The following is a 27,340-nucleotide window of genomic DNA, read 5'->3' on the forward strand; positions in this document are numbered from 1 at the left end:
CTTCCTTCTTATATTTCACCTCATTCCTCCCTACTATTCCTCATTCCATTTCTTTGTACCTCTTTCACATTTTCTGTTTTAATGTTTAGGTTGTAGTCTTCCAAGTGTACACCAATGAAAACGATGACCCGATAGAAGCTAAGTATGTGTTCCCCCTGGATGACATGGCAGCAGTGTGTGGATTTGAAGCTTTCATTAATGACAAGCATATCATAGGGGAAGTGAAAGAGAAAGAAACAGCCCACAAGGAATACAAAGAAGCAATCAGCAAGGGACATGGAGCTTATCTTATGGATGAAGAAACACCAGTAAGTAGCGGTAGACTCAACGTTCATAAAGCATGTTATCTATTGCGTAATAGGTTGAGAGCCGGTCATAAACAATGTTATAATGCCCAGCTGCTTGACTATTGCAGGATAGAAAAACGGCACAAATTGTGCACATATTCAATAATCAAGTTGCATATATGTTTTGTTATAATTTTGATAAAATATAATTCGCTATCGAAGTGTACATTAGAATATGACCGTTGCTAGGCCAATTGGATCATGCTTTCTTCGTTACGAACCATTGATCGAAATAAACACAACACAAAGCCTATGGCATATTAATATTCGGAACAGGTGTACGAGTCCAGGCTTGGAGCAGTAACCAATGAGTAAGGTGCACTACGACAGCGAATTACTGAATGTTCAAGAATGTATGAACAGGTCTGCCTCGGGCCTAAACAGTCATTCATGCCCTTAATTCTATGAACCCTAATTCATAAATCATAATTATGATACCATGAAGAGGAAATGAGTGTCTTGTGTCGTAAAATGAAAGTTTGTTTCTCTCTTGGATTTTGCAATGTACAAAGCATGTACATTGCAGCTGTATAATATAAGGATCCAATATAATATCCATATTGAATGAAGATTATATTGGTTGATACATTGGCCCTGGACACGTCTTTTGAGGTATGTGCTGTTCTTCTTTACAACCTGCGCTAAATATTTCCTCAAATTCAGACCGTGTGGTTCTTGCGTCATGGGGCATTTGATCAAAGTCAGCTGCATCAGTAGCTTCTAGAAGTTGTGCATTTTTAATTCAATTTTAGATTGTCTGAGGGGGTGAATAGGTGTGGGTGTGTGTGGGGGTGTGTGGGTAGAGGTGTGTCCATCAACTATGATACTTGCAGATTATTTATAACTTGATTACTTGTTTATACACTAAGGAGAAAGGAGCCCTTTATTTGTACTCTGTGAATGTCCTAGAATTGACCATAGTTTCTCGGAGGAAATCACTTAAAGTTGTATCTTTTTATTGCAGGATGTGTTCACAGTGAGTGTAGGTAACCTTCCCCCAAAGACAACTGTGGTTATCAAGATAGTTTACATGGCAGAGTTATCTGTAGATGGAGATAAGATAGTGTTTGGTCTACCAGGCAGTGTTGCTCCTTGGAAGAAAGATGCAGCATTGTCAGAGGTTACTCAGACAGACCTGAAGACAGTCAAAGTAGACAAAGAAATGAAAGGGTAAGTTCATATAGATGTCACTGCTGACAGATATAAACCAGTGGTTGGTTTACCAGGCAGTGTGGCTCCTTGGAAGAAAGATGCAGCACTGTCAGAGGTTACTCAGACAGACCTGAAGACGGTCAAGATAGACAAAGAAATGAAAGGGTAAGTTCATATAGATGTCACTGCTGACAGATATAAACCAGTGGTTGGTTTACCAGGCAGTGTGGCTCCTTGGAAGAAAGATGCAGCACTGTCAGAGGTTACACAGACAGATCTGAAGACGGTCAAGATAGACAAAGAAATGAAAGGGTAAGTTCATATAGATGTCACTGCTGACAGATATAAACCAGTGGTTGGTTTACCAGGCAGTGTGGCTCCTTGGAAGAAAGATTCAGCACTGTCACAGGTTACACAGACATATCTGAAGACGGTCAAGATAGACAAAGAAATGAAAGGGTAAGATAGATGTACTTTAGAGGTCACTGCAGACAGATATAAACCAGTGTTTGGTGTAGTAGGCAGTGTGGCTCCTTGGAAGAAAGATACAGCACTTTCAGAGGTTACTCAGACAGACCTGAAGACAGTCAAGTAGACAAAGAAATGAAAGGGTAAGATCATTTAGATGTACTTATATGTCACTGCTGACAGATATAAACAAGTGTTTGGTGTATAGGCAGTGTAGCTCTTTGGAAGAAAGATGCAGCATTGTCAGAGGTTACTCAGACAGACCTGAAGACAGTCAAGATAGACAAAGAAATGAAAGGGTAAGTTCATATAGATGTCACTGCTGACAGATATAAACCAGTGGTTGGTTTACCAGGCAGTGTGGCTCCTTGGAAGAAAGATGCAGCACTGTCAGAGGTTACACAGACAGATCTGAAGACGGTCAAGATAGACAAAGAAATGAAAGGGTAAGTTCATATAGATGTCACTGCTGACAGATATAAACCAGTGGTTGGTTTACCAGGCAGTGTGGCTCCTTGGAAGAAAGATGCAGCACTGTCACAGGTTACACAGACATATCTGAAGACGGTCAAGATAGACAAAGAAATGAAAGGGTAAGATAGATGTACTTTAGAGGTCACTGCAGACAGATATAAACCAGTGTTTGGTGTAGTAGGCAGTGTGGCTCCTTGGAAGAAAGATACAGCACTTTCAGAGGTTACTCAGACAGACCTGAAGACAGTCAAGAAGACAAAGAAATGAAAGGGTAAGATCATTTAGATGTACTTATATGTCACTGCTGACAGATATAAACAAGTGTTTGGTGTATAGGCAGTGTAGCTCTTTGGACGAAAGATGCAGCATTGTCAGAGGTTACTCAGACAGACCTGAAGACAGTCAAAGTAGACAAAGAAATGAAAGGGTAAGTTCATTTAGATGTCACTGCAGACATATATAAACCAGTGTCTGGTATAGTAGGCACTGCAGCTCCTTTAATGTAATCACTTTCAGATGCTACTCATGCAGGCAGATATGAAGACAGTCAAGAAAAAGCCCTCCCCAAAAACACTTTTCATGGTAAAAAAATTGCACAAATGTCCAAGAAGGTCCAAATTAGAAGATTTTTAGGGGAGTGGTAAAGTCCACTCTCTGCATGCAAGTGATTTTTTGGGAGAAGGCCCATATTTTGGAATTCCACACCACCCACAAAAAAATTCTGCATCCTGGTCAAAATAGACAATTAAAAGAAATGAAAGGGTAAGGTCACTCTGACCTCTCAAAGGCGTTGTTATGATGCTAAAAGTATACATTAGAGGTCACTGCTGACAGATATAAACCAGCTTATCTGAAGAAAGATGCAAGACTATCAAGGGGATTACTCAGACTGATCTGAAGACAGTCAAGATAAACAAAGGCATGAAAGAGCATAACTTACAATTGGTTTCAGAGAAGTACGCCAGTCCCTTGGTCAGATTGACGCCAGCGCCCTGTTAATGAGCGACATACGTGGAGCTTTGTGTGCGCCGACCAACGTTTTAACATTTAATCGGCCAATCAGCTTATCAGTCTGTTGTAATGTTTGTCAGACGATTGAATCAGCCAATCAAAACCCCACTTCCATGTTTATGCTGTGCACACTCTCAAAATGTTAACAACTGCCGTTCTTCTCTCCCATAAACTGTAGATATACTTGTGGTAGAAATATAAACACTGTATATTATAACTTTTGTTGTGATAAAAGTGTTCTTTATCCTGCCTATAACAAATTCACTTGTCCAGATGTACTGATATGTGACCCGCTTTGACAAAACCAGGAACAAGTCACATTTTTGACATTTCATGATTTTAATAAAAATCTAAGCACTAGACAATAAGCTTTAAAATGATACTAAAATTATATAAATAGCATCAATACTTTTCAAGGTATGGATAATTTTGTAAATGATACCTTGATATTTTTGCCAAATTGCTATTCTGAGTAATGGGCCAATTAGTTCCTGCCTTACAGAGTATAGAATAGGGATTTTCATAGTTCAACTGTTAATTATTGATTAACTAAAACTCTTTTGATTTTTTTTTTATGGGAATGTCATCTTTAAAGGCCTGTAACTCAAAAACATGTCTGGCGACTTGTTCCGGGTTTTGTTGGAGCTGGTCACAAATGTGATTCTCTTTTGACTTCCCCTTTCCATCACTTTAATTTTCCAACAGCAATCTGTCTGTGGAGGTTGCTATAGAGATGCCCTATGACATTCGAACTCTGGAATCCCCCACTCATCCAATCAGAATCAAGCGCACAGCAAGCAAAGCTACAGTAGCATTGGCTGATGGTTGCACCAGGTTGGATGATGGCTTTCAGCTTCAGATTGGATTGGCAGAGATTCACGTACCTCGCATGTGGGTAGAGCGCCACCCATCTAAGAAAGATAGTCAGGTAAGCAAAGTTAAGATGACTAACACATAAAGGAACAATTTATGTCCATATTTGATTCTGATTCTGGTACTGCCCAGCACTCCTTTTGTTGCTCAGCAACTGGTGAAGTAATCCGGACAAGAATGTGAGTGCGCATAAAAAATTGTTATTCTCTTAAGTGCTTATGCAACTTTGTCTTGAAAGAGATTTTGTTTCTCTGTAGAGATGATGTCGTATAGCAAATTGTTCCAATCAACCACTGTGTGTGAGAAGAACAAGTATTTGTAACTATCCTTCCTGGTCTGTATTCTTTGGAATGTATGGTCATTGGTGTAATGGGACGGATGTGTAGTAGGGTGCAGGATTTTGTTAGCTGGGATGGACAGGTGACTATTATAGCCTTGTGGCGCATCATGAATCTTTGCACTCTCCTCAGAGGCTCCCATTTCAGTTTAGTAATCATGTCTGAAGGATAGTCGTTGTAGTCATAGTCATTGCAGACAAACCTAGCACCCTGACGCTGGACTTTGTCAAGCTGATTGATATGGTCTTGTGTGTATGGATCCCAAACAGTTGAACTGTATTCCAAGTGAGGTCTTACAAGGGTGTTGAATGCCCTAACTTTGGTGTCTCTAGAACAAGAAGAAATATTCCTCCTGCGGAAACCTAAACTTCGTTTGGCAGAAGCTTTCACCTTGTTAACTTGGTGGTTCCACTTGAGATCGTTGGACAAATCCACCCCAAGATAAGTGTGATTTCTTGCAAAGTTGTTCTCCTACATTTTTTTTTACATTGTACATAGAGGTCAGCGTCTAAGTGGAGTGAGTAACTTTCATAAGAAACATTTATCACTGTTGAATTCCATTTGCCACTGCTTCTCCCAGTTTTGGAAAGTGTCAAGGTCGTGTTGGAGCTGTTCTGCATCTACAGGCTTAACAATAGTGTGGTACAGAACACAGTCATCTGCGAATAAGCGCACTGAAGACATGATGTTGTTTGGCAGATTGTTGATAAAAAGCAAAAACAGCAGTGGTCCCAGCACAGTTCAATTGTTATTGCTATTCTATCACAACATAATATTACACACAAAAAATAACATTATTTCTCAAAGCTTTCTAAGATTTTAAGATCCAGTGCGGCAGAATTAATGTGCTTATGTTATCCCCGTTTTTCCACTCCTGACTCAAACTCTTGTCAATAAGCTTAATTCAGATGCTTGGTACTTAAACTTACATTGTTGTACCATAATGAAATAGTTTAACAAAATACAAATTAAAGTGTCAATCACACACAAAATTCTACTAACAAATGCTTTTAAAACATACTGATATTTTGGGGTATTTTATTTGTAAAAGAAAATTTTAATGACATTGGCCTATTTTCTGGCCTGGTTTGTATCAATTTGAAAGGCAAAATCTTGGGCGTAAGATGTAACAAAAAACACATACTTGTTAATCAGTAGCCTCTGGTGTATTAACTATTTTCTCCCCCTTTTCCAACAAACCACTTTCCCTGAACCATTTAACCCCATGAGAACTACCTGCCGATTGGCCAAAATGAAGATTCAGTATCAATTGGACCAATCAGCAACATTGTTAGAATAATTTCGCCACGCAAAAAAATTGGGGTGAATTATTTGCAAAGCTCCATTCTGATTGGTGATTAAAGTGAAGATATCACATAATTGACCAATCAGAGGCAATGTTAGATCTGCAGGTAGTGCTCAGGGGGTTAATTTAAGCTCCAACGTTTCAAAAGTAATGCTTATTGATAATCTGAATCAGTGTTTAATGGTTCATATGCGGATGGACATTTCAGCATTTTTCTTGGCATGTCAGGGAAACCACTGTGCGCAACGGATCCACGGCCACGGGAACGTGTCACTACGGGAGAGTGTACTGGTTCTATTCTCCGTTTCGTGACCCTTGACCTTACTGTCTTCCCCTTGCTTGAACTTGTCTTAGTGAAATCTATCAAATTGTCATTACTGGTGCTGGTAGTTATTCCACTAGGAAACCCAAAAGTCCGGAAAGTACCAATTTTGTCCGGAACAGGCGAGGTCTGTCCGTATTGGTCCGCAAAAGTCCAGATAGCCAACACCTAAGAAGATAATTCAATTAACTCTGGTTCAGAGTCTGGTCACTTTGTCCGCAAAAGTCTACAAGAGTCCGCAAAAGTCCGCAAAATCCTAGAGCTTGTGATAGAGCTGTAGACATGAAGTCTGAGCTGGTCAAACCAGAAGTCTCACCCAGCTCCAGGCCATTGTTAAACTATTTATTTAAAGGATCATAAAGTTCTGGCCCTGTTGGCTGTGAGCAGTAAAGTATTGATTGGAAATGGTCATGGTTGAACATGGTTTTTTATCTGGATGGTTTGAATCTAAAATATTTTCCTAACATTCAGATTATTTTTTGCATGTTTTTACTATATCCATGGTTAAATGCAAATTTTTTATTTGAATTTTCTGTTTATTTTCTATGAAAAATTACAAAATATTATTGGTGTGTTATGATATCCCAGCAAATACAAAACATTTTCACAACATTTGTTTTGTTTTTAAATGTTATAATATTAAATGTGTGGTTTTAGATTGGTTGAGATAAACATTTTCTCAAAAATATTTATAGAAAAATAGACAAACATCTTGAAATGTTTAATAAATGTTTCTGATCATGTTTTTGTGTAAATATTTCAAGAAACTTGAGCAAAAAATATTTTGTGTTTGTTGGGATGTAATGTTTCTGTGTGTGAGTAAATTGAGATTTTGCCTAATATTTAGACTGCAGACCTGCATAAAAAACACACTTATGCCAACATTTGAAATACCGGTACCAAAAGATATTTTTTGTCTCAGGTTGTAAGATGATAAAATGTTAGAATTATAAGACAGGAATAGGTTTCATTTTAATCACTAAGCATGGAATAATAAAATGGTCTTTGGTGTTCACATTCTTTTATTTCAAATTTCCATAAAAATTGCCTCTGCTATTTACAAGTGAACTGAACATTTTGCAGGTTAAAATAAAATAAACATAAACAAAATGAAGTATGTTGGGGATGAATCTTTTCCAAGATAATTGCCATTTTTGTATCAATTTTGCAAAATATATTTTTAAGTTCCCACCCCCTGATTTTAACAATGACAAATATTATGAACCAAAACATCAACTACTTGTAAATGATGTATACCAAATAGCCAGCTGTGTCTCCTTTGTGTCATGAACTTCACATTTCAAGTGGGTGATTAAAAATTACCTCTTTACACATTATCATTTTTAATTGTTTAGATTGTTAGAAACCATTGTTTTTGACCAATTTCATGCAACCCCACTCTTTCACACAGCACCTCTGCAGAAACCATTGAAATAGTGGATTCAGAGATAGGCCCACAAGGTGCCAAGTGATTACATTTAATGGTCCATATTGCAGTGTACACTTACTAGATCACAAAATCAATTGTTCACTATTGTATTCCACTTAACATGATCAGATCAAGTCAAGTGCTGTCAGATTAAGTCAAGTGTATTGTCAATTAAGTGTCTTATAAGTCAGTTGAATGTTAATTAAAGCCATATTATAACATTTGCTATTGAGGACGCCCTCACTGATTTTTTAAAATTTATTTTTGTACACGATTATATTGTACTTTATTAAACCAATATACCCTGCAAAAATCAAGACTCTAGGTGCTGTAGTTTTGTGAAAATCCGAGATTTTGAATAAAGCGCCGGAACCGCGCCTTATTATTACGATGGAATTATTAGTCGAACGCATACACGATGTTCATAACGCACAGTCATGACAGTACGTTACACGGCGTGCATGGGCGGTGATCTACACAACAAAGGGTCGTATCACAACATGACCGAAGGAGTGGTACGTATTGGCTTACATGTATGCTGGCTGGTAGTAAATTCCAATTTTCTTTGCTTTGCCGTAGTTGTTCGCTCAAAAATAAAGGGATATACCTGACAGTAAAAACTAACATTTTATGTCAAAGAAATGCTAATCTATTTTGTATGATAATGTTATAATATTGCTTTAAGTTACTTTTTTGCATTCCGTATCAAGAATGCATAAATATGAAAATATATCCCTTAAGATTGAGTAATTAGTCAAATAATTAATTAGGTCATTGTTTAGGCCAACTTAAAAAGAGCATTGTAAAATACTTGATTGATTTATTTTTCCCATGATTAAGGCAAGAATGTTGCATGGTAACCTAAAAATCATTTTCAAATCCATGTCTACATGTTGCCAAGAATTAGCCAGCCCTGTTGTTTCATCCAATAATTTTGTATCAAACAATAGCTTGTACTCTGTAAATATTCATTGCCTACAGAGCTTTCTTAGGTAACACATCGGCCAGAAATCAGTATGACATTTCTGGTGTGTTCAAGCAGAGAAGATGAGATTTAAAAGTACACATAACATTCATAACATTCTATGAGGTCACATTAATCAAGATCAAATGTGACACGATCAAGGGGAATGAGTCGGATGTCGCTAACATTGATTTTGAGATATTGGCAAAGAAAGGGTTAAAATTCTTTTGTTTTCTATTGTTTTCAGCGATTGATAAAGTGATGTAGCTTCACAAAGAAAAGTCATATCAACTTGGGGTTTTCAGTTTCTGAAAGCTCTAAATATCCTCTTTAGAAACATATGTAAAACTCATTTTCGATCAGGGTCGACATGTGACTCATTCCCCTTGATCATGTCACAAATGAGTGGAAATTAAAAAAAAACCAAGAAAATTAAAAATTACCAATTTTGTGAAAAACAAACTAAAATAAGGCGACAGGGAAAAAAACATGATGGACCTTTCAAGTACGGTTGGTCTGTCTGGCGATTTTTTGTATTGGTTTTCCAGTTTCCTGGAGGCTAAAAATTCCCTATATCACCAAAACTGAAAAATCTAAAAAAAATCTGAAAATTTTTTTGAAAACTTATTTTCTAAAATGTTCAACCTAAATATCTGTACTTTTACATGATTTTAAATAAATTACATAAAAATTCTCCAAAATGCAAAATTCTGGTTCGGGTTTTTTTCGTCACCTCTTGTTTTGATATCTTACAAAAGTAACTCCTGAGTAGGGTCAACTCAAAAACACTACTCACTCGATCATGATCAAAACATGTGACATAATTATTGCTAGCTTTACTATAATAAGAAATAAAATGTGTAAAACATCTCTGAATTTGTTCAAAATTCTGTAGTTTGTGAGTTGTCATTTATCATGATCACCAACCATGACCATTTCCAATCAATACTTTACTGCTCACAGCCAACAGGGCCAGAATTTTTATGACCCTTTAAATCAATAGTTTAACAATGGCCTGGAGCTGGGTGAGACTTCTGGTTTGACCAACTCAGACTTCATGTCTGCAGCTCTATCACATGCTCTAGGATTTTGCGGACTTTTGCGGACTCTTGTGGACTTTTGTGGACAAAGTGACCAAACTCTGAACAAGAGATAATTAAATTATCTTCTTAGGTGTTGGCTATCTGGACTTTTGTGGACCAATACGGACAGACCTCGCCTGTTCCGGACAAAATTGGTACTTTCCGGACTTTTGGGTTTCCTAGTGTTCCCTCCACGCCTTTATTCAATTCATCTAGCGACTTGTTACTTTGCCATGACGGGCCGGTGCTAGGTGTGGATGTTTGTGGTTGACTTGCTACCTTTTTCAGTCTCTTCTACTTGATCACTTTCTTTAATGCTTTCATTTTGATCTTCATCTTCTTCCCTGGTCTCTGCATTTGTGGCATATTCAAGTTCAGATGGGAGTGGATGGTGTTGCAACATACATGGTGAGTCATCATCCAATTCTGGAGATACTCTTAAGCCGGTTGCATTAAGATCAAGAAGTGCTTCATTCATTTGCCTCACTCAGTTTTTGACCAGTAACATCATCGTCACCCTTGCACATGTTGTCTATAAGGATAATAGTGTCCTGCAAATGTGACTCACCCTGCAGAAGAGTTAACCACTTGCCAACAATTGGTTTTTCAAAGACCAAATGTGGTGGACTGCAAGAACAGAGCAAATTGATATGTTAGAGTCTGGGGTATTTCACTGCACTGAATACATATATAAACTAATAAAGTATAAAATGGGCGATGAGCCATGTCTAACGGAATAAAAATAATAATAATAATGTGTAAAATGTCACCAATGTTACTATTTTATACATAAACTTACCGATATATCTGCTTGCAGCGGTACTTATGCAATACATTGAAGGGCTCATATCCTTTAAGTCATTTAGGCTATTGGCCTGCCACCCATCGGAGAATATGCCCGACCCTGGTTTTACATGGTGCTCTATGATTGGTATAAGAGTTTCTTGGTCCCATTTCTCAACAGGGTACATGATAATTCTGTTGCTCTGCCTTTCCACCATTCCAAAGACCCAAACCTATTATATTTCAGACACAAAAAAGTATTCACAGTCAGCTTATCATTTTATTTTGAAATTGTGAATTGAAATCTAACTATGTAGCTGAAACTGCAGAAGAGTGAGCATTTATAAAAGAAAATAATTACAATATATAGACCTACATAAATATATATTTAGAATGGTCTAAAATTACCTTCATCCCTGCCCTTTTGTCTTTGCCGTATTTGGTCTTTCTGCCGAACAAAGATTAGTCAATTTCGATGTCTCCTTCAAACATGCGGGTTGTCTCCCTTTCCAAGAACCTCCTGCCAGACTCAATTCTCAAAAATTTGGCAATGATGATGGGCTCACTGAACTGCCATGCTGTGGTAGCTAATTCCTGATTTGCTGATTGCAAAAGTGACTGCTTGTGTATGAAATTCATTGTGAACTGTAAGTGATCTTGAAAACCAAAATGGCCCCCTTTGAAGAAATTATATTGTCTTAGGCATGTGAACTGTAATTGGCAATGATGATGGGCTCACTGAACTGCCATGCTGTGGTAGCTAATTCCTGATTCAATTGCATATTGCAAAAGTGACTGTTTGTGTATGAAATTCATTGTGAACTGTAAGTGATCTTGAAAGCCAAAATAGGCTATTCCATTTGAAGTCTTCCACTGAGGGAGTATGAGTTTCAAATAGAATAGACAATTGGGTAACTTCCATTTGAAATACTCACTCCAGTTGTGGAAAATATATGCAAAGCCATAACATTGGGGAGGGGGGGGGTATGGGTTTCAAAATGATTAACCCTGACCAGTTACATTTGAAAAACATACTCCCCCTGTGGAAGATATTTCCAAAACCCTACCACAGGTGTAGTGTGAATTTCAAATGGAATAGCCCAATGGCCCCTTTGAAGAAATTACATTGTCTTATAAGTTATAGAGCATTCATGGCCCCTGTTTTTTTGACAGTGCCAATTTCTGATGTCCGGATCTCTTTTCCGTTTATTAAGATGTATGACAGAAACAGATTCAGTATTATCACATAGATAGTGTGGACAGTTCATTGTCTCCGCCAGTAGTCCGTTCTTACTGAGCCATGCATGACCTTTCTTGCTTGTATGATGAAAAATGGAATAAAATTGGTCCATGAAATACAGAGATCAAAGATATCTGCTTCTGATGTACTATTTCTCTGTATACAAGTCCCATTTGTCCGCTTTACTTGCACAGCCATGATGGTTATTTGTATGATTTCAAAGTTAGCATCCGATGACTGATGTGCGTGTCATAAGCAGTGCCAACGATGATGATGGGCCCAATGAACTGCCATGCTGTGGTAGCTTATTCGATGTCTCCTTCAAACATTTGTGGGTTGTCTCCCTTTCCAAGAACCTCCTGCCAGACCCTATTCTCAAAAATTTGTCGATGATGATGGGCCCACTGAACTGCCATGCTGTGGTAGCTTATTCCTGGTTGAATTGCCGATTGCAAAAGTGACTGCTTGTGTGTGAAATTCATTGTGAACTGTAAGTGATCTTGAAAGCCAAAATGGTCCCCTTGGAAGAAATTATATTGTCTTATAGAGCATTCATGGCCCCTGATTTTTTGACAGTGCCAATTTTTGATGTCCAGATCTCTTTTCCATTTATTAAGATGCATGACAGAAACAGATTTGGTGTTGTCACATAGACAGAGTTCATTGCATGTGTCCGCCAGCAGTCCATTCTCATTACGGAGCCACGTGTTAACTTTCTTGCTTGTATGATGAAAAATGGAATAAAAGGCACATGGAATCCAGACCTCAGAGGTTAATTAATTAATTAATTAATATACGGCGCTTACTATAGCGCAATACCAAACATGTTCATTGCGCTTTACAAAAGAAAAAACTTATACACTACATGGTCTTATGCAACAAGCAATATTAAAAACTACACACAAAAACCAACAGATTAATACAAATGTGTCTTGAGCGAGCGTTTGAAAATGTCAACAGATGGAGAAGATCTTATTGAGAGTGGTATGTTATTCCAGAGGTGTGAGCCGAAGACACTGAAGGAGCCATCACCGATACATTTCTGAGATCTTGGAATGGTAAGGCGGCTCTGATCTTTTGATGAGCGTAGACCGTCCCGTGACGGTTTGTGGGTTTGAACGCATTCCTCAAGGTAGATTGGTGAAAGACCATTCAATGTCTTGTAGATATGAAGAAGAACTTTGAATTGGATACGTTTGTCAACTGGAAGCCAGTGTAAAGAGTTAAGCAACGGTGATGATGAGTGTCGACGGGGAACCTGGAAAATGATACGGGCAGCTCTGTTCTGAAGGCGTTGAAGCCTGGTGGTATCCTTTCCTCTACAACAACTTAGAAGCGCATTTGCGTAATCTAGCTTGGAGAGGACGGCGCCGCATGGCATTGGAGCATGCCTCCTTAGTGATGTAACGACGTATTTTCGACAAGTTCCATAAGATGAAATTGATTGACTTGCACACAGATGTTACATGATCAGACATGGTCATTGCAGAATCAAAATGAACACCCAAGTTCTTGATTGTGGATGTGGGGGTGATTTCAACCTCGCCAATCTGAATCTTTGTGTCAGCAAGTCTGTGCATATTGTGGGGAGATGATGCGATAAAAAACTCTGTTTTTGAGTCATTAAGTTTGAGCATATTTTCATTCAACCAATTACGGAGCTCCTCAACACACCTAGTCAGTTTGAAAATCGCACAAGCTGCATCACCTGGAATCTTTGGATTACAAAATGCATAGATCTGAACATCATTAGCATAACAATGAAAATGTAAGCCATGACGGCGAATAATTGAAGCAACATTTTGTGAATACAATATAAAAACTCTGGGGCCAATGATTGACCCTTGTGGGACACCACACTTTAGATCGTAATAATCAGAGAACACATTACCAACAGATACCCGGAACTGACGACCAGTCATGTACGAATGGAACCATTTTAGAGCGGTGCCTTTGATACCAAAGCCATTTTCTAACCGGTGGAATAGGATATCATGGTCAATGGTATCAAAGGCAGCACTGAGGTCAAGCATTATTAAAAAGGCTGCCTTATTTTCATCAAGGGCCATCGCAATGTCATTTGTGACCTTGAGCAATGCTGTTTCGGTGGAATGCATGTTCTTATATGCCGATTGATACACCTCATCGAGATCATTAACCTGCATGTGCTCGTTGACCTGGATTATCGCAGCCTTTTCAATTACCTTGCCAATGAAACCTATGTTTGAGACAGGCCTATAATTTTTCAAGTCGTTCCAATCTAAATTGGTCTTTTTTAAGATTGGGGTAACTATGGCCTGCTTGAGATCCTCAGGGAAAGTGCCCTCTTTGAGGGAGGAATTAACAATATTTGTGATACATGGTAACACAACATCAGTATTGCTTTTCAACAACGGAGTGGGAAGAATATCAAGGCTACAACTTTTGTTAGCACATTTCGTGATGATAGATTGAACCTCACCCCGAGTCAACTCTGTGAAATGGTCAAAACTATTCTCGATTGTAGGCAAAGAGCTAACACATGTATTACTTTGACTATATCTACTTGACTTAAGACTACTTCTAATATTTTCTACTTTGTCAATGAAAACATCAGCGAATTTATTACCAAGCACATCAGGGGTATATAGGGAAGGCAGAATCTTCTCATTGCGGTTAAGCAATATACCCAGTGTCCGAAAAGTCTCTTTTGACTCAGCTTTATATAATGCATCAGTAAAATTTTTCTTTTTAGAGTCGTCTAACATTTTAATGTACCGAAGATGTTGTTTTTGATAGTTTTCCTTATCATCCACTTTGCCACTTTTAAGCCATCTTCGTTCAAGACGACGTTGCTCCTGTTTCTCACTTAATAAATCATCAGTGAACCAAGGAGGGCGGGGATGAACGATGCGGGACCTGGTGGTTGAAGGAGCATGAGTGTCAAGGACACTACTGCAAGCATTATTAAAGCACGTGTAAAGATCATTCACATCACCAGAGTTTAAATCTAAAAGATTCACTTCAGACTGCAGATCTTTGGTTAAGGCTGAAGGGTCAACCTTCCTATAATTCCTGAGAGTGCAAGTTACTTTAAGAGCAGGAGGCTTTCTCTGTTGTAAGACACAACTGATCATTTTGTGATCTGAGCCATAATAAAGACCAACATCCCAGAATCTAACCAAATCTTCACTCTCACGGGTGATGATCAAATCAAGGATGTTACCTGATCTGTGCGTGGGTTTGTTGACATGTTGTTCTAGACCAAAGAAGTTAAGAATGTTCAAAAAACGAATAACAGGCTTATTCAGGTGAAAGTTGAGGTATCTGCTCCTAGCACTTTTTCTCTGTATATAAACCCTGTTTGTCTGCTTAACATGAACAGCCATGATGGTAATTTGTATGATTTCAAGGTTAGCATCCGACGACCTATGTGCGTGTCATAAGCAGTGGCAACGATGATGATGGGCCCACTGAACTGCCATGCTATGTAGCTTATTCCTGGTTGAATTGCCGACTGAAAAAGTGACTGCTTGTATGAAATTCATTGTGAACTGTAAGTGATCTTGAAAGCCAAAATGGCCCCCTTGGAAGAAATTATATTGTCTTATAGAGCATTCATGGCCCCTGTTTTTTTGACAGCACCAATTTTTGATGTCCAGATCTCTTTTTCATTTATTAAGATGCATGAACCGATTCGGTGTTGTCACATAGACAGTGTGGACAGTTCATTGTCTCTGCCAGCAGTCTGTTCTTACGGAGCCATGCGTGAACTTTCTTGCTCGTATGATGAAAAATGGAATAAAAGGTCCATGGAATCCAGAGATCAGAGATATCTGCTTCTGAAGTACTATTTCTCTGTATACAAGCCCTATTTATCTGCTTAACTTGAACAGTTATGATGGTAGTTTGTATTTCTCTGCCAAACAGAGATTAGTCAAATTTTGATGTCTCCTTCAAACATCATTGGCGGGTTGTGCTTCTTTCCAAGGACCTTTTGCCATCAGACCCAATTCTCAAAAATTTGGCGATGATGATGGGCCCAGTGATCTGCCATGCTATGGTAGTTTATTCCTGATTGAATTGCCGATTGCAAAAGTGACTGCTTGTGTATGAAATTGAGCGTGAACTGCAAGTGATATTGAATGCCAAAATGGCCCCTTCAATATTTCTGGTAAAAACCCTTCTTCAGGTACAGAGGAAGAAAAATACAAAAATACAAATTATGTAATATATACAAAATATATGTTCCATGGTGTCAAATACACAAACAAATGCAGAACAAGCTATGGTGTAAATCATGGAATGTTAACAAGAGAGCCAATTGTAATTTAAAAGATCAAACTTGGTATTTAGTCCTTGCAGGTTAATAGTCTGTAGTTTGTGGATAAGAGATTGTTCAGCTATATGACGTTCCTTAGAGCACATAATAAGTTTGGTTTTGGATCTCTTTTGACGGCATCAGATGAAACTGGGCAGTAACTAACCTTAAATCATCCATAATGTTGGGCGGATTTGGGCAGATTTCATCAAGCGATCGTTATAAATGTTTGAGGCACGCGGCAACATGTTTATCCCTCCTGGGTAAAAGTGGTAGATTGACCTTTTTGGTAAATCCCATAAGCCTTTGCGAATACACCCCAGATGTTGTCATTTGACTTCACGCCGACATGCCATGCGCAGTAAGGATGTTTGCTAAATGATATGTGCATCGGCGTGACGCGTACTGACGTCAAGTGACGACATCTCAGGTGTACTCGCAAAGGCTTATGAGATTTATCGAAAAGGTCAATTGCCAAAATGACCACTTTCCATATCCAATTCTTCTCTTTACAGGCATGCATGTTAACCTTCTACCCAGAATTTGAAGCCAACACTGAAGGGAAGTCAGAAGTCATTTTCATGTTGGACCTTTCCAATTCCATGAGAGGGGAGAGTTTAAGAGAAGCCAAGAAGATTGCTTTGTTAGCCTTGCATCACCTGCCCGATGATTGGGTCTTCAATATTGTTGTGTTTGGAACAGGTAGGGCATAATCACAGACAGAAAAGATAAAATTGTTTAGCATTGCTTGGAAAGTTGTGTGTACTTTTTGGGGTGCCCGCTACGACAGTGGCCCATTATTTGGCTTGACTTTGCAAAAAGCTTCTAATTTCGGTCTTGCTAGATTTACTTCGCATCTGTTTTGCTTAAAAGTATGCCCAGCTTAGAAATATAAACACAACTTGCTTGGTTTTGATTTTATTATTGTTTAATAATATGCACGAGATGAAATCTTGTGCGTCTAGGCCCCAATTATCCTTTGTTTAAATATGAAAAATTAATAATGGATTAATAAAAACACCGACGCTTTTCAAGAGATGGCGCTATTACGATCAAGAGAGTATGATCCAGGGATGGATGGTCTCTTATCCCTGGAAAATCTAGCTTAATAGTTGCAATTGACATTTTGTTTAAAATTTAATTTAAATTTAAAACATTTACCTTTAAAAAAACACTTGAAACCCCGTGCGTATAGGCTTGTTTGAAACATTAACCTTTAAAAAATCCTTGAAATCCGAGTGCGTATTTAGCTTTTCAACTTTGTTTGAAATACAAAATTATTGGGTTTATAAAAACACCCAATACGCTGTGACTTTTGTGTCGCTTAAACATATTTAATAAGTTCAATTGCTCCTAAAACCTGATATCCGTGGAGATTTTCCGTTAAATCAATAACCAGGCATGCAATATTGTCAGGTATTTACAAGCGACAGTTTTTTTTATATCATATGTCCACTTGGAAAACACTGAAGAATTAAATATGCAAGTATATTCTAAATAAAATACTACTACTCCAACAACCCCCCACAACATGATTTCCTAACAAGCTCAACAGTCAAAACAATACCGAAATGGTAACCTGATCTTTATTCCTTTTTATTTGAAACCAACCGCTTTCATCCCAATGTATCCAAGCGGTGACATTTCAGCACCGTGTGGTACTTCAATATGAAATGGATATAGGTGTAGGGCTGTGTAATAAGGGTGAGAGCATGATTTTTGGCATTCGGTGAGAGCAAAATGTATAAAATATGGGGTTATTGTAGAGTCCGAAGTTTACCGTTTTCTAAAATCCATTTTCCGTGTTGTAATCCGTGTTGTAAAATTTGTAAATCCGTGTCATGAATAAAGCTTAAAATGTATAAACAATGATATTAATGTCACAATATTAGTGTTCAATATCGCGATCAATATGCTCCGATTGGAATAGTTTCACGATAATAGGCCGACTATTACGATGTTTAGAGGGATATAGGGGGTTCATGCCTTGGTAATATACCTTTATTTCGTATTATTAAACAGTATGTTTATCATAAAAGTTAACATACACAACTCATGATTGTTTTTAACATTTATTTATCTTATCTTTTAACATTTTTTGTCATATCATTCAAAAATGTCATTTTCCGTGTTGTACCTCCGATTCCGTGATTTTCTTCCGTTTTCCGTAAAACGGAAAACTTCGGACTCTAGGTTATTGGGTGAGAGAGAGAGACTGTTTGCATCTAAATTGGGGAGAGGGAAATTGGGTGAGAATATAACTTTTTTTAATGGGGTCTTTATGTGAGAGCCTAAAGAAGCCTCGAAAATTGAATTCCTAGTTCTAAATGACTTCAAATGGCTTTGTTATTTCAAAAGAATTATCAAAATCAGTGATAGACGAGGCTCGTTGCTGTTCAGATGTAAATATATGGGCCAAGGTCTTTGGGTGACAGATCTAAAGGAAAAATATGGGGACTTTGGGTGACGGCGATGGTGAAAAGGGGGTCTTAACAGCACTACATACGCGTCACCTCCAAAAGTGCCCCCCTCCCCACATTTCAGCTCACATTAAAGCTCCCATTGGGCCCCATTCCTTTTTTAAAGGAATTTTTATTTCTCCTGTTGTAAGCCTTTAGCAGGTTTTAAGGCAGCAGGATCTGAGTAGTACATTTTGGACGTATAAAGTTTGTTTTTATTTTAAAGCCATAATGTACAATTTCCATCAAATTTTAATTGTTCAATTCTGCACTCAAAATACTGAAATGATATTAGTAAGGCAATGAAAAAATAGGGTCGGGCGGCCAGGAATTTTTTATTTATTTATTTATTTTCTGGAGGCTAAAATGACCCTAAAAATATCACCGAAAGCTTGAAAATTTGACAAAAATTTTGGATGATTATTTTGCAAACATATTTTGAAAATGTTCTGAATAAAAAAAATTCAATTAAAATCAATACATTTTGGCCCCAAACAGCTGATTTTACTTGATTTTAGCAGGGGCTGTGCAATAATTATGTTCCCCCCAATTTTTTAAATTTCCAAATGGCCCGCCAAAAATCACTTGCCCCCCCCCCTCTCGGCGTGCCAAAAAATCTTTGCCCCCCCCTTACACATGCCAAATTTTTGGGATCCCAATTTGCAAACCTTAAATGGTCTAGATATCTGTTGCGAGCACGAAAATTTGCATATTAAAGCGTTTCTGTACCGTTTTCCTAAGCCTTTTTAGATCGTTTTATGAATGCGTGCCAAAAATTGCTTGCCCCCCTCGGCTGGCCAAAAGTTGCTACCTCCCCTTTGGCTCGCCAAAAAATTCTTGCCCCCCAATTTTACCCTCCCTTATTGCACAGCCCTTAGTAAAAAGTAAAAAAAAAAACTTGTTGTCATATTAGGCCAAAAAAAAAAAATTGTTTGTTTGTCCTCCACAGCTTTGAAAGAGGACGGGCGGGCGGGCGGATTTTTTTTTTTTTTTTTTTCGGATTTGGCGTTTTCCTGGACCTTGCTAGAGCTAAATGCTACAATCATTCATGGTGACTTAAAAAAACCAACATTTTGTTTCTTTAATATGCAGTTCAAGTTATAATTTGTGTTCATGTCATAGTCTTTTAATGATTTCAAATCCAATGTATTTTGAAGTCACTAAAAATAATAGACTATGGCATGAACACAAGTTATAACTTTGTATATTGAAGACACAAAATGTTTTTGGGGGCTTTTTTTATTTTAAAAAATGAAAAATCTTAGCATTTAGCTCTAGCTAGGTCCAGAGATACTCCAAATCTGAAAAAAAAAAAATTTTACTTATTTTAATAAAAAAATTAAAAAAATAGAAAAAAAAAAAAAAAATATTGGTCAGGCCTTCATCTGAGGAGCGGGCGGTGGAGGACAAACAAACAACTTTTTTTTTGGCCTTATGAATCTAATCTAATCACCAGCAATATGTTCCTCTTTCCCAGCATTTGATGAACTCTTTGCAAGTCAACCCAAGAATGGCATCAACACAAAGAAAGCGCAGACATTCATCAACAGCTTAGAGGCTTCCATGGGAAGCACAGAAGCCTGGCATCCATTACATGCTTACTTCTTACTCAAAGCGGAGACTCTGCGCAATGTGTTCTTGATATCTGACGGGCATATCAACAATGAAGAAGCTACGTTGAATGCGGTACATGACAACGCTATGTATATTCGCTTGTTTACATTTGGTGTCAGGTGAGGATGTCTTGGCAATTGAAATTGAAAATTGAAAATATTTTGAAATAAAAGTATCATTTAAAACATGAAGTCTAACTTGACTGCTAAACCCCCTGGACGTTACTGGTCATCTAACAGCATTTCTGATTGGTTGATAACTTGAAATGCTCATTTCAAACACCAATTATGACTTGGCTTTAAACTATTTATATTCAAACTTGCATTTGATGACCTTATTAATATCCTCCTTGATTGGTTCAAAATTGGACACAATATTCATTTTGGCCAATTGACAGGTAGTTCTCATGGAGTTAATATCAGTGATAAACTTTTAAACCATGAGGAAATGACTGCTTAACCCATGCGCGTACGCAGGAATTTTCCAAGGGGGGTGTGATGATAAAAAATACTAAAATAAAGAAATGGCCGCGAAGCAGGGGGGTGCCTCAGAATTAGAAACTTTGGGAAAATGAAGACCTAATTGAAGCGATTTGGTGGACAATTTTGGCACTATTTGTGTATATAATTTTAATTTGAAAAAGCCGAAAATTTGTGAAATGACAGTCCGTGAAGCGTTTCGTGAATAAGTTTTCTCTACTCAGTTGTAGGTCTATAAATTGTGTTAAACACAAATTGGTAAATATCGAAAGCAGAACCAAAAATTGCAGCTTGTTTATCCACTACGCAGGGGATGTGCCCCCCTCAGAATTAAGAAACTTTTGCAAAATGAAGACCTAATTGAAGTGATTTGGTGGATCATTTTGGCACTATTAGCATGATTATTGTGTAAAATCTTAGTTTGAAAAAGCCGACAATTTGTGAAATGACGGTCCATGAAGCCTTTCGTGAACAAGTACTCCCTACAGTTGTAGGCGTATAAATTGTGTTAAACACAAATTGGTAATTGTCAAAAGCAAAAACGAAAATGGTGGCTACTTGTTTATCCACAATACGCAATGTCTGAGGGGGGATGTGCCACCCTGAGAATTAAGAAACTTTTGCAAAATGAAGACCTAATTGAAGCTATTTGGTGGACCATTTTGGCACTATTAATAGTGTGTAAAATTTTAGTTTGAAAAAGCCGAAAATTGGTGAAATAACGGTACATGAAGCCTTTCGTGAACAAGAGTTTTCCTTCCTGCAGAAGTTGGAAAAATTTGCAAAATGAAGGTCCGATTGAAGCCATTTGGTGCATAATTTTTACACTATTTAAATCATTGCTTCAAACAGAAGAAAGGGCCCGAACTCAATTTGCACAATTAAAACCTTTACGTACGTTGCCGGGGTAGGGTCCGGGGTAGGGTGTGGGGTGTGATGTGGAGAGGTGTTGGTGTTAACATGTATGCCCTATATCCATGTCAATTAACAATTAAAACCTTTACGTACGTAGGCCTACGTTGCCAGGGTAAAGGTGTAATGATGTGGGGTGGGGGTGTTAACATATTTACGTACGTTGCTCAGTGGTCAATACCGTGTATGCCTAGGGGTGAGATAAATTTGTGTGGGCGGGGTAATTAAGGAATCTATAGGCCTATGATAATTGTGATAATATATCCCCTATGCCTTGTTCATCTCCCTCCTCTCCTCTTCCCTCTCCCTCTCTCTTTCTTTGCCTTTTCTCCCCATTTTAATTTTTTGGACAGACCCAAGGGGGTGTTTCACACCGTAACACCCCCCTCGTGCACGCCCAATGGCTTAACCCCTGGACACTACTGGTCATCTAATAGCATTTCTGATTGTGACTTGGCTTTAAACTATTTATGTTCAAACTTGCATTTGATGACCTTATTATAATACCCTCCGTGATTGGTTCAAAATTGGACACAATATTCATTGAGTTCTCATGGAGTTAATATTAGTGATAAACTTTTAAACCATGAGGAAATGTATTAGGTGTATTAATTTCTTGTAGGAGTAGAGAGGAAAAAAGTTTTCAATCTTCTTTTTCAATTATGTTTTATGGCTTTTCCTCAGTTCCACAGCCAATCGTCACCTGTTGAGGGCGCTTGCACGAGTCGGTGCTGGAGCATTTCAGTTCTTTGACAGCAAAGTGAAATCCAAATGGGAAGGAAAGATCAAGTCTCAACTGAACAAAGCTTCTCATCCGGTGTTGACATCAGTCAGCGTGGAATGGCAACAGTTTGATAACCACGCACCGAGACCGATTCAAGCACCCAATCAGATCACATCATTGTTCAGTGGGTCTCGACAAGTCGTCTATGGATATGTGCCGTTTTGCACTCAGGTAAAAATGGAAGTAACTTTGTTATTATTTATTATTATCTTTAAATGCACTGGATTCACAAATACTAACTTAAAACAAAAACACCTAGCATCTAAAATTCTATAAGCTGAGAGTGAATTAAAAAGACTAGTTTGCATCTGCCGATCAACTACCCATCCTGAGATTGGTAACCAGTGCGTAAAAGGAGTGCTGATTCATCTGGTGCCCTCATTGGAATAAAGGAATCGCATAAAATGGCGAAAATGTTTGGTACTTTTGCAAGACAAAAAGCAACTTTAGGCATTTTCCAGTAAATAAATTGACCAATAATCGGAGACTGAATTAAAAAGACTAGATTGCGTGTCTAATGTTAAACTCCCACAGCCTGTGATTGGTTAATAGCACTTTACATTGTATACTGCTTCATTCTAGAAGTACAAACCAACTCTGTGGCATCGGGGGTCAATGTTTTGCATCACACACACTGTGTGTTAAAAACACGACGCATAAAGAGCTTGGTGCACGCTCAGCAAGTACACATTGCGCAGTATTTGGCACGCCAAAGAAGCATTTACACACGTATTGCACTGAAATAATTATTCTCATTCATACATCCGGTTTCCGAGGTCTATTTACTTTGTACTTCTGAGTTGACAGACTATAAAAGGAAGATTGATTCATCTGGTGCTTTCACCAGAGAAAAGGAAAATGGCGGAACGTTTATAAGGCAAACTAAAGCAACTTTTCCAGGCATTGTTGACATGATACCTTCAGAAAAGAAAGTTTCCTGTCACTAAGACCTAAATTTTGAGATGTTTTGATTGTTGAAAGGTACAAAATTTACCATAGGGCACGCAGTGTTACCGCTGTGTTCAGATATTTCAATCATCATGACAAATCATAAACAGATTGTGACAGATAACGTCAGATGCAAACTAGTCTTTTGAGTTCATTCTCCAATTATATTTTGAATCTGATGATAATGATTCGATTTGACATGACTATAATAATGTTTGTATTTTAATTAATAGGCAACACTGAAAGCAATGATTGCTGGGAAGGAAGTTTCAACTATGGTATCCACTCATGACCTCAGTATCACTGAAGGCAAGGTAGGTCAAAGGTCAACTAGCTAAGTTGGCAAAAGAAATGAAAATTGATTTAGAAACTTACATTGGCCCAAAGATAGCTATAAGATGATAGTTCCTCTGATGGGCAAGGTGTTTTAAAGGCATCTTGTTAAAGCAATAATGTGTGATTTGCATAATAAAGAATAGATTCCTATTTAAATGTTAATTTTCACTGATCACATTGTCCCCTTTTAATTCTGAGCCAAACAAATGAGGTATAACAAAGAAAATTGCTATTTCATTCCACCACCTACAATGTGTGTATTAGCTCACCGATCATATTACATGTATTGTTGCATGGAGCTTCAAGCAGCTGGGACATATATAAGACGTATGACGTATAGGATATGCACTCGATTTATACATTGTAGATTCAATGATACATGTACAAATGAACTGATATTCACGAGACGTGTTAGCAAGCGCTCGATCAGTGAACTCTTATAACACCAGAGATCCCCGGATTTAGTATAAAAACTTAAATTTTACTGTAATTAAAGCACTTCAGGCTTAGTCTTTCACATGGTATTTTAGTAGGCCTACACCACTATAGGCATTATAATCATGCAAAAAATAGAAATTCAAGAAGAATCGAGGGTGTCGCTGTGGAGCAAATCACACATTATGGCTTTAAGATGTGCAATTTATATTTATTTTATTATGTCACACAGTTGGTGCATTAATCAGGCTGTGTTGGTCTTAAAATATTTGAAAGCCATATGTTTGACCAGTTTCTTTTTAACGTTATTGTTAATATTGTCAACAAACTTGTTGGATTCCATTTGATCTAGTGAACATACTTGAATTTGACCTTTGACCCATTATAGATGCTGCATCAACTGACTGCTCGTGCCATAATAAGAGACTGGGAGGATGGAACTCTTGATGTTAACCGAACAGAACATGAAGTGAAGAAAACGGAGCAGAAAAGCTACATCATTGGGCTGAGTAAAGAGTACTCAATTGTGACACAATTCACTAGTTTTGTTGCTGTGGAAACTAGAGACAAGGTATGAAAGTTATAGTGCTAATCAAGTTGATTTGTTTTTTAGAAAGTTTCAAAATTTAAGCTACAGAACTCTATAATTTACCTGGATTCAGGGCCGTATCTTGTAAAGAAAATTCGATATTCCAGCTGGAATCCATATACCCCCAATGGAAGACATGACCTTAATCTTCCAGGGAGGGAGTAGTGTGAATTTCAAATGGGGTTACCTGAGTGTGTGACTACATTTGAAATCTACACCCCCTGTGTGGGAGATTAAGGTCATGTCTTCCATAAGGGTTTATGTATTTAAGTTGAATAGCCCATTGGTTGTATTTGCAACGAAATATTTTCCAACATTTGTAGCACCAGTACTTGTAATATATAACAGTGCTGCAGCAATTAGGCATACAAATGCACCAGATTTTAGATGCACAGATTTTAGATTTCTCTACTGGAAGTCAATTTGTGCCTCAATTCATTCCCACAATGCAGGTGTATTGCTAGACTATGCCATAGTCGATTTTTGATAAATAAAAATGTTATTAATCATGATGAACGCATTCAGTTGAACTCGAAATTATACTGATATTTATTACATCAAAATATTAGTATAAAATGGTTATGAAAAAGTTTATATAATTATATTTGTAAAAGTAAAGTATAGGCCCTACGTAGGCTTATATTATTGAATGCAACATATCATAATGGCATAATTGACACTTCAATACTGAACAATTCTAATTTTAGAATCTGCCAGTTTATTATCCGAAAAACCGACTATGGACTTTCACTTTTAAGCAGAACCTGTTTACCCCGGGACTTCGTTCTCTAAAACACACTGTCAATCATACTTGTTTATCAATAAAATCTAACCACAAGACTAAGCATGGTGGTACAATGGCGCTAGATGCGTCACGTTCATCCGCCAGCACAAAAGCGCCGCATTCCCTAGATAGTTGTGTACCATGTATAGTTAATGGTACCAGTACGTGTCGGGAGGATTTAAACAATAACGAGATCTGGGCGACCAATCACAAGCCAGATTCATTTAAAGATGCATTACATCATGACCAACTGCAATCCAAATTCAGTAGTCCACTTGGGAAGCTAACAAACAGAGAGGGTACGGTGACTGAAAAGATCAGTTGTGAAAATCTATCAATTGTGCACACATTAATTAAATCAGAGTTTTAAGCTTAAATATAATAGCCAGAGTATGCACAATTGGCAAGTGGACTACAGAGAAGTCTAGTGTATTGCATGATAATAGATCAAGTTCAGAGGATAACCCAGCTCCTTTGTTATGCAATACAGGTACATGTAGTCATTGTGACATCTTGTGGGTATGAAGTGCCTTGTTGCTAAGATCACCCCGTTGACGCTTGACTGAAGAGGTGTGTTACGCGCTGCGACTTCCGCGTAATCGGAGGCATAATGTCTAACGCATGACATGCAGAATGGCAGTACCCACAAGATGTCGGATAATAATAATAATATTTATTTCAATTGCCATAAATTACGAACATGAAAAATATTAAAAGCAATTTAAATGACAATCCAGGAAAGAAGAAATAGACTAAACAGTCCAAGCACAATGTGTTCTTCTTTCCTGATTATATTAAAGTACATATAATAATAATAATAAAATACATGTAGATACAAGATACGCATTAATTAAAGCAAAAACATTTGTAGAAAAAAATGAGTGAAACACTCTATGGCATAACTTATCAACAGAGCACAAGATAGGCAGCAAAAATAATTAAAACACATGTGAACAAAGTTATTGCCTTAGAGTGGGCCTACATGTAACTCAAATTATACAGCTAAATTTCCTAAATTTAAACAAAATGATAACTGACAAAAGATTTCAAAACAGCAATTGCATTGAAAGAAAAGAAAGAAAAAAAAATTGACAATTAAACATGCATATGAAAGGATCACACGGAAAAGGCTGACGGCCTCTATACGCAAATCGCATTGTGGGAAGAAATTGCTACACAAAATGACTTCCGGTAGGAAACCCAATAGCTGCCTTTTGCAATGAGTACAAACATTGGGCTGTTCCAGATGAAATCCCATATGGAAGACATGACCTTAATCTCCCACACAGGGGTGTAGATTTCAAATGGAGTCACCGATTTAATTAGGTAACCCTATTCAAAATTCACACTCCCTGTGTGGAAGATTTAAGTCATGTCTTCCATAGGGGTGTAACTGGAATACCCTGCCATATGAGAGTGTTCATCATCAAGCAAATATTCCAAAGAATGCAAAATATCCAATATAGTTTTCATTATTATCATACTCTTATTGTTATTTATGAAGGATGAAGACAAAAAGGAAAAGAAAGAAGTGGACATAGAAGAGCTGCTAAGAAAAGACGAGATTGATGCATTGACCTACATGGGATGGGAACCAACCAAGAGTCCTCCTGGACAACCACAGACCCTAGAAGTAAGTATTGATACACACACCTACATGGGATGGGAACCAACCAAGAGTCCTCCTGGACAACCACAGACCCTAGAAGTAAGTATTGATACACATACCAACATGGGATGGGAACCAACCAAGAGTCCTCCTGGACAACCACAGACCCTAGAAGTAAGTATTGATACACACACCTACATGGGATGAGAACCAACCAAGAGTCCTCCTGGACAACCACAGACCCTAGAAGTAAGTATTGATACACACACCTACATGGGATGGGAACCAACCAAGAGTCCTCG

General features: G+C 37.8%; 1 protein-coding gene across 1 annotated transcript in view; it reads left to right on the plus strand.

Annotated features, from left to right (window-relative positions):
* The window catches only part of LOC140140532 (uncharacterized), a 105,861-nt gene that overhangs the window by 51,449 nt on the left and 27,072 nt on the right, over nt 1-27,340 (plus strand). The window contains exons 16-24 of the mRNA XM_072162291.1: nt 90-308; nt 1,312-1,517; nt 4,158-4,380; nt 16,605-16,791; nt 20,026-20,281; nt 22,238-22,508; nt 23,519-23,599; nt 24,445-24,627; nt 26,934-27,212. Of these exons, the coding sequence (XP_072018392.1) occupies nt 90-308; nt 1,312-1,517; nt 4,158-4,380; nt 16,605-16,791; nt 20,026-20,281; nt 22,238-22,508; nt 23,519-23,599; nt 24,445-24,627; nt 26,934-27,212 (1,905 nt within the window). The remainder of the gene's footprint in view (nt 1-89; nt 309-1,311; nt 1,518-4,157; nt 4,381-16,604; nt 16,792-20,025; nt 20,282-22,237; nt 22,509-23,518; nt 23,600-24,444; nt 24,628-26,933; nt 27,213-27,340) is intronic.

Source organism: Amphiura filiformis, chromosome 19 (assembly GCF_039555335.1).
Source record: "Amphiura filiformis chromosome 19, Afil_fr2py, whole genome shotgun sequence".
Classification (NCBI taxonomy): domain Eukaryota; kingdom Metazoa; phylum Echinodermata; class Ophiuroidea; order Amphilepidida; family Amphiuridae; genus Amphiura; species Amphiura filiformis.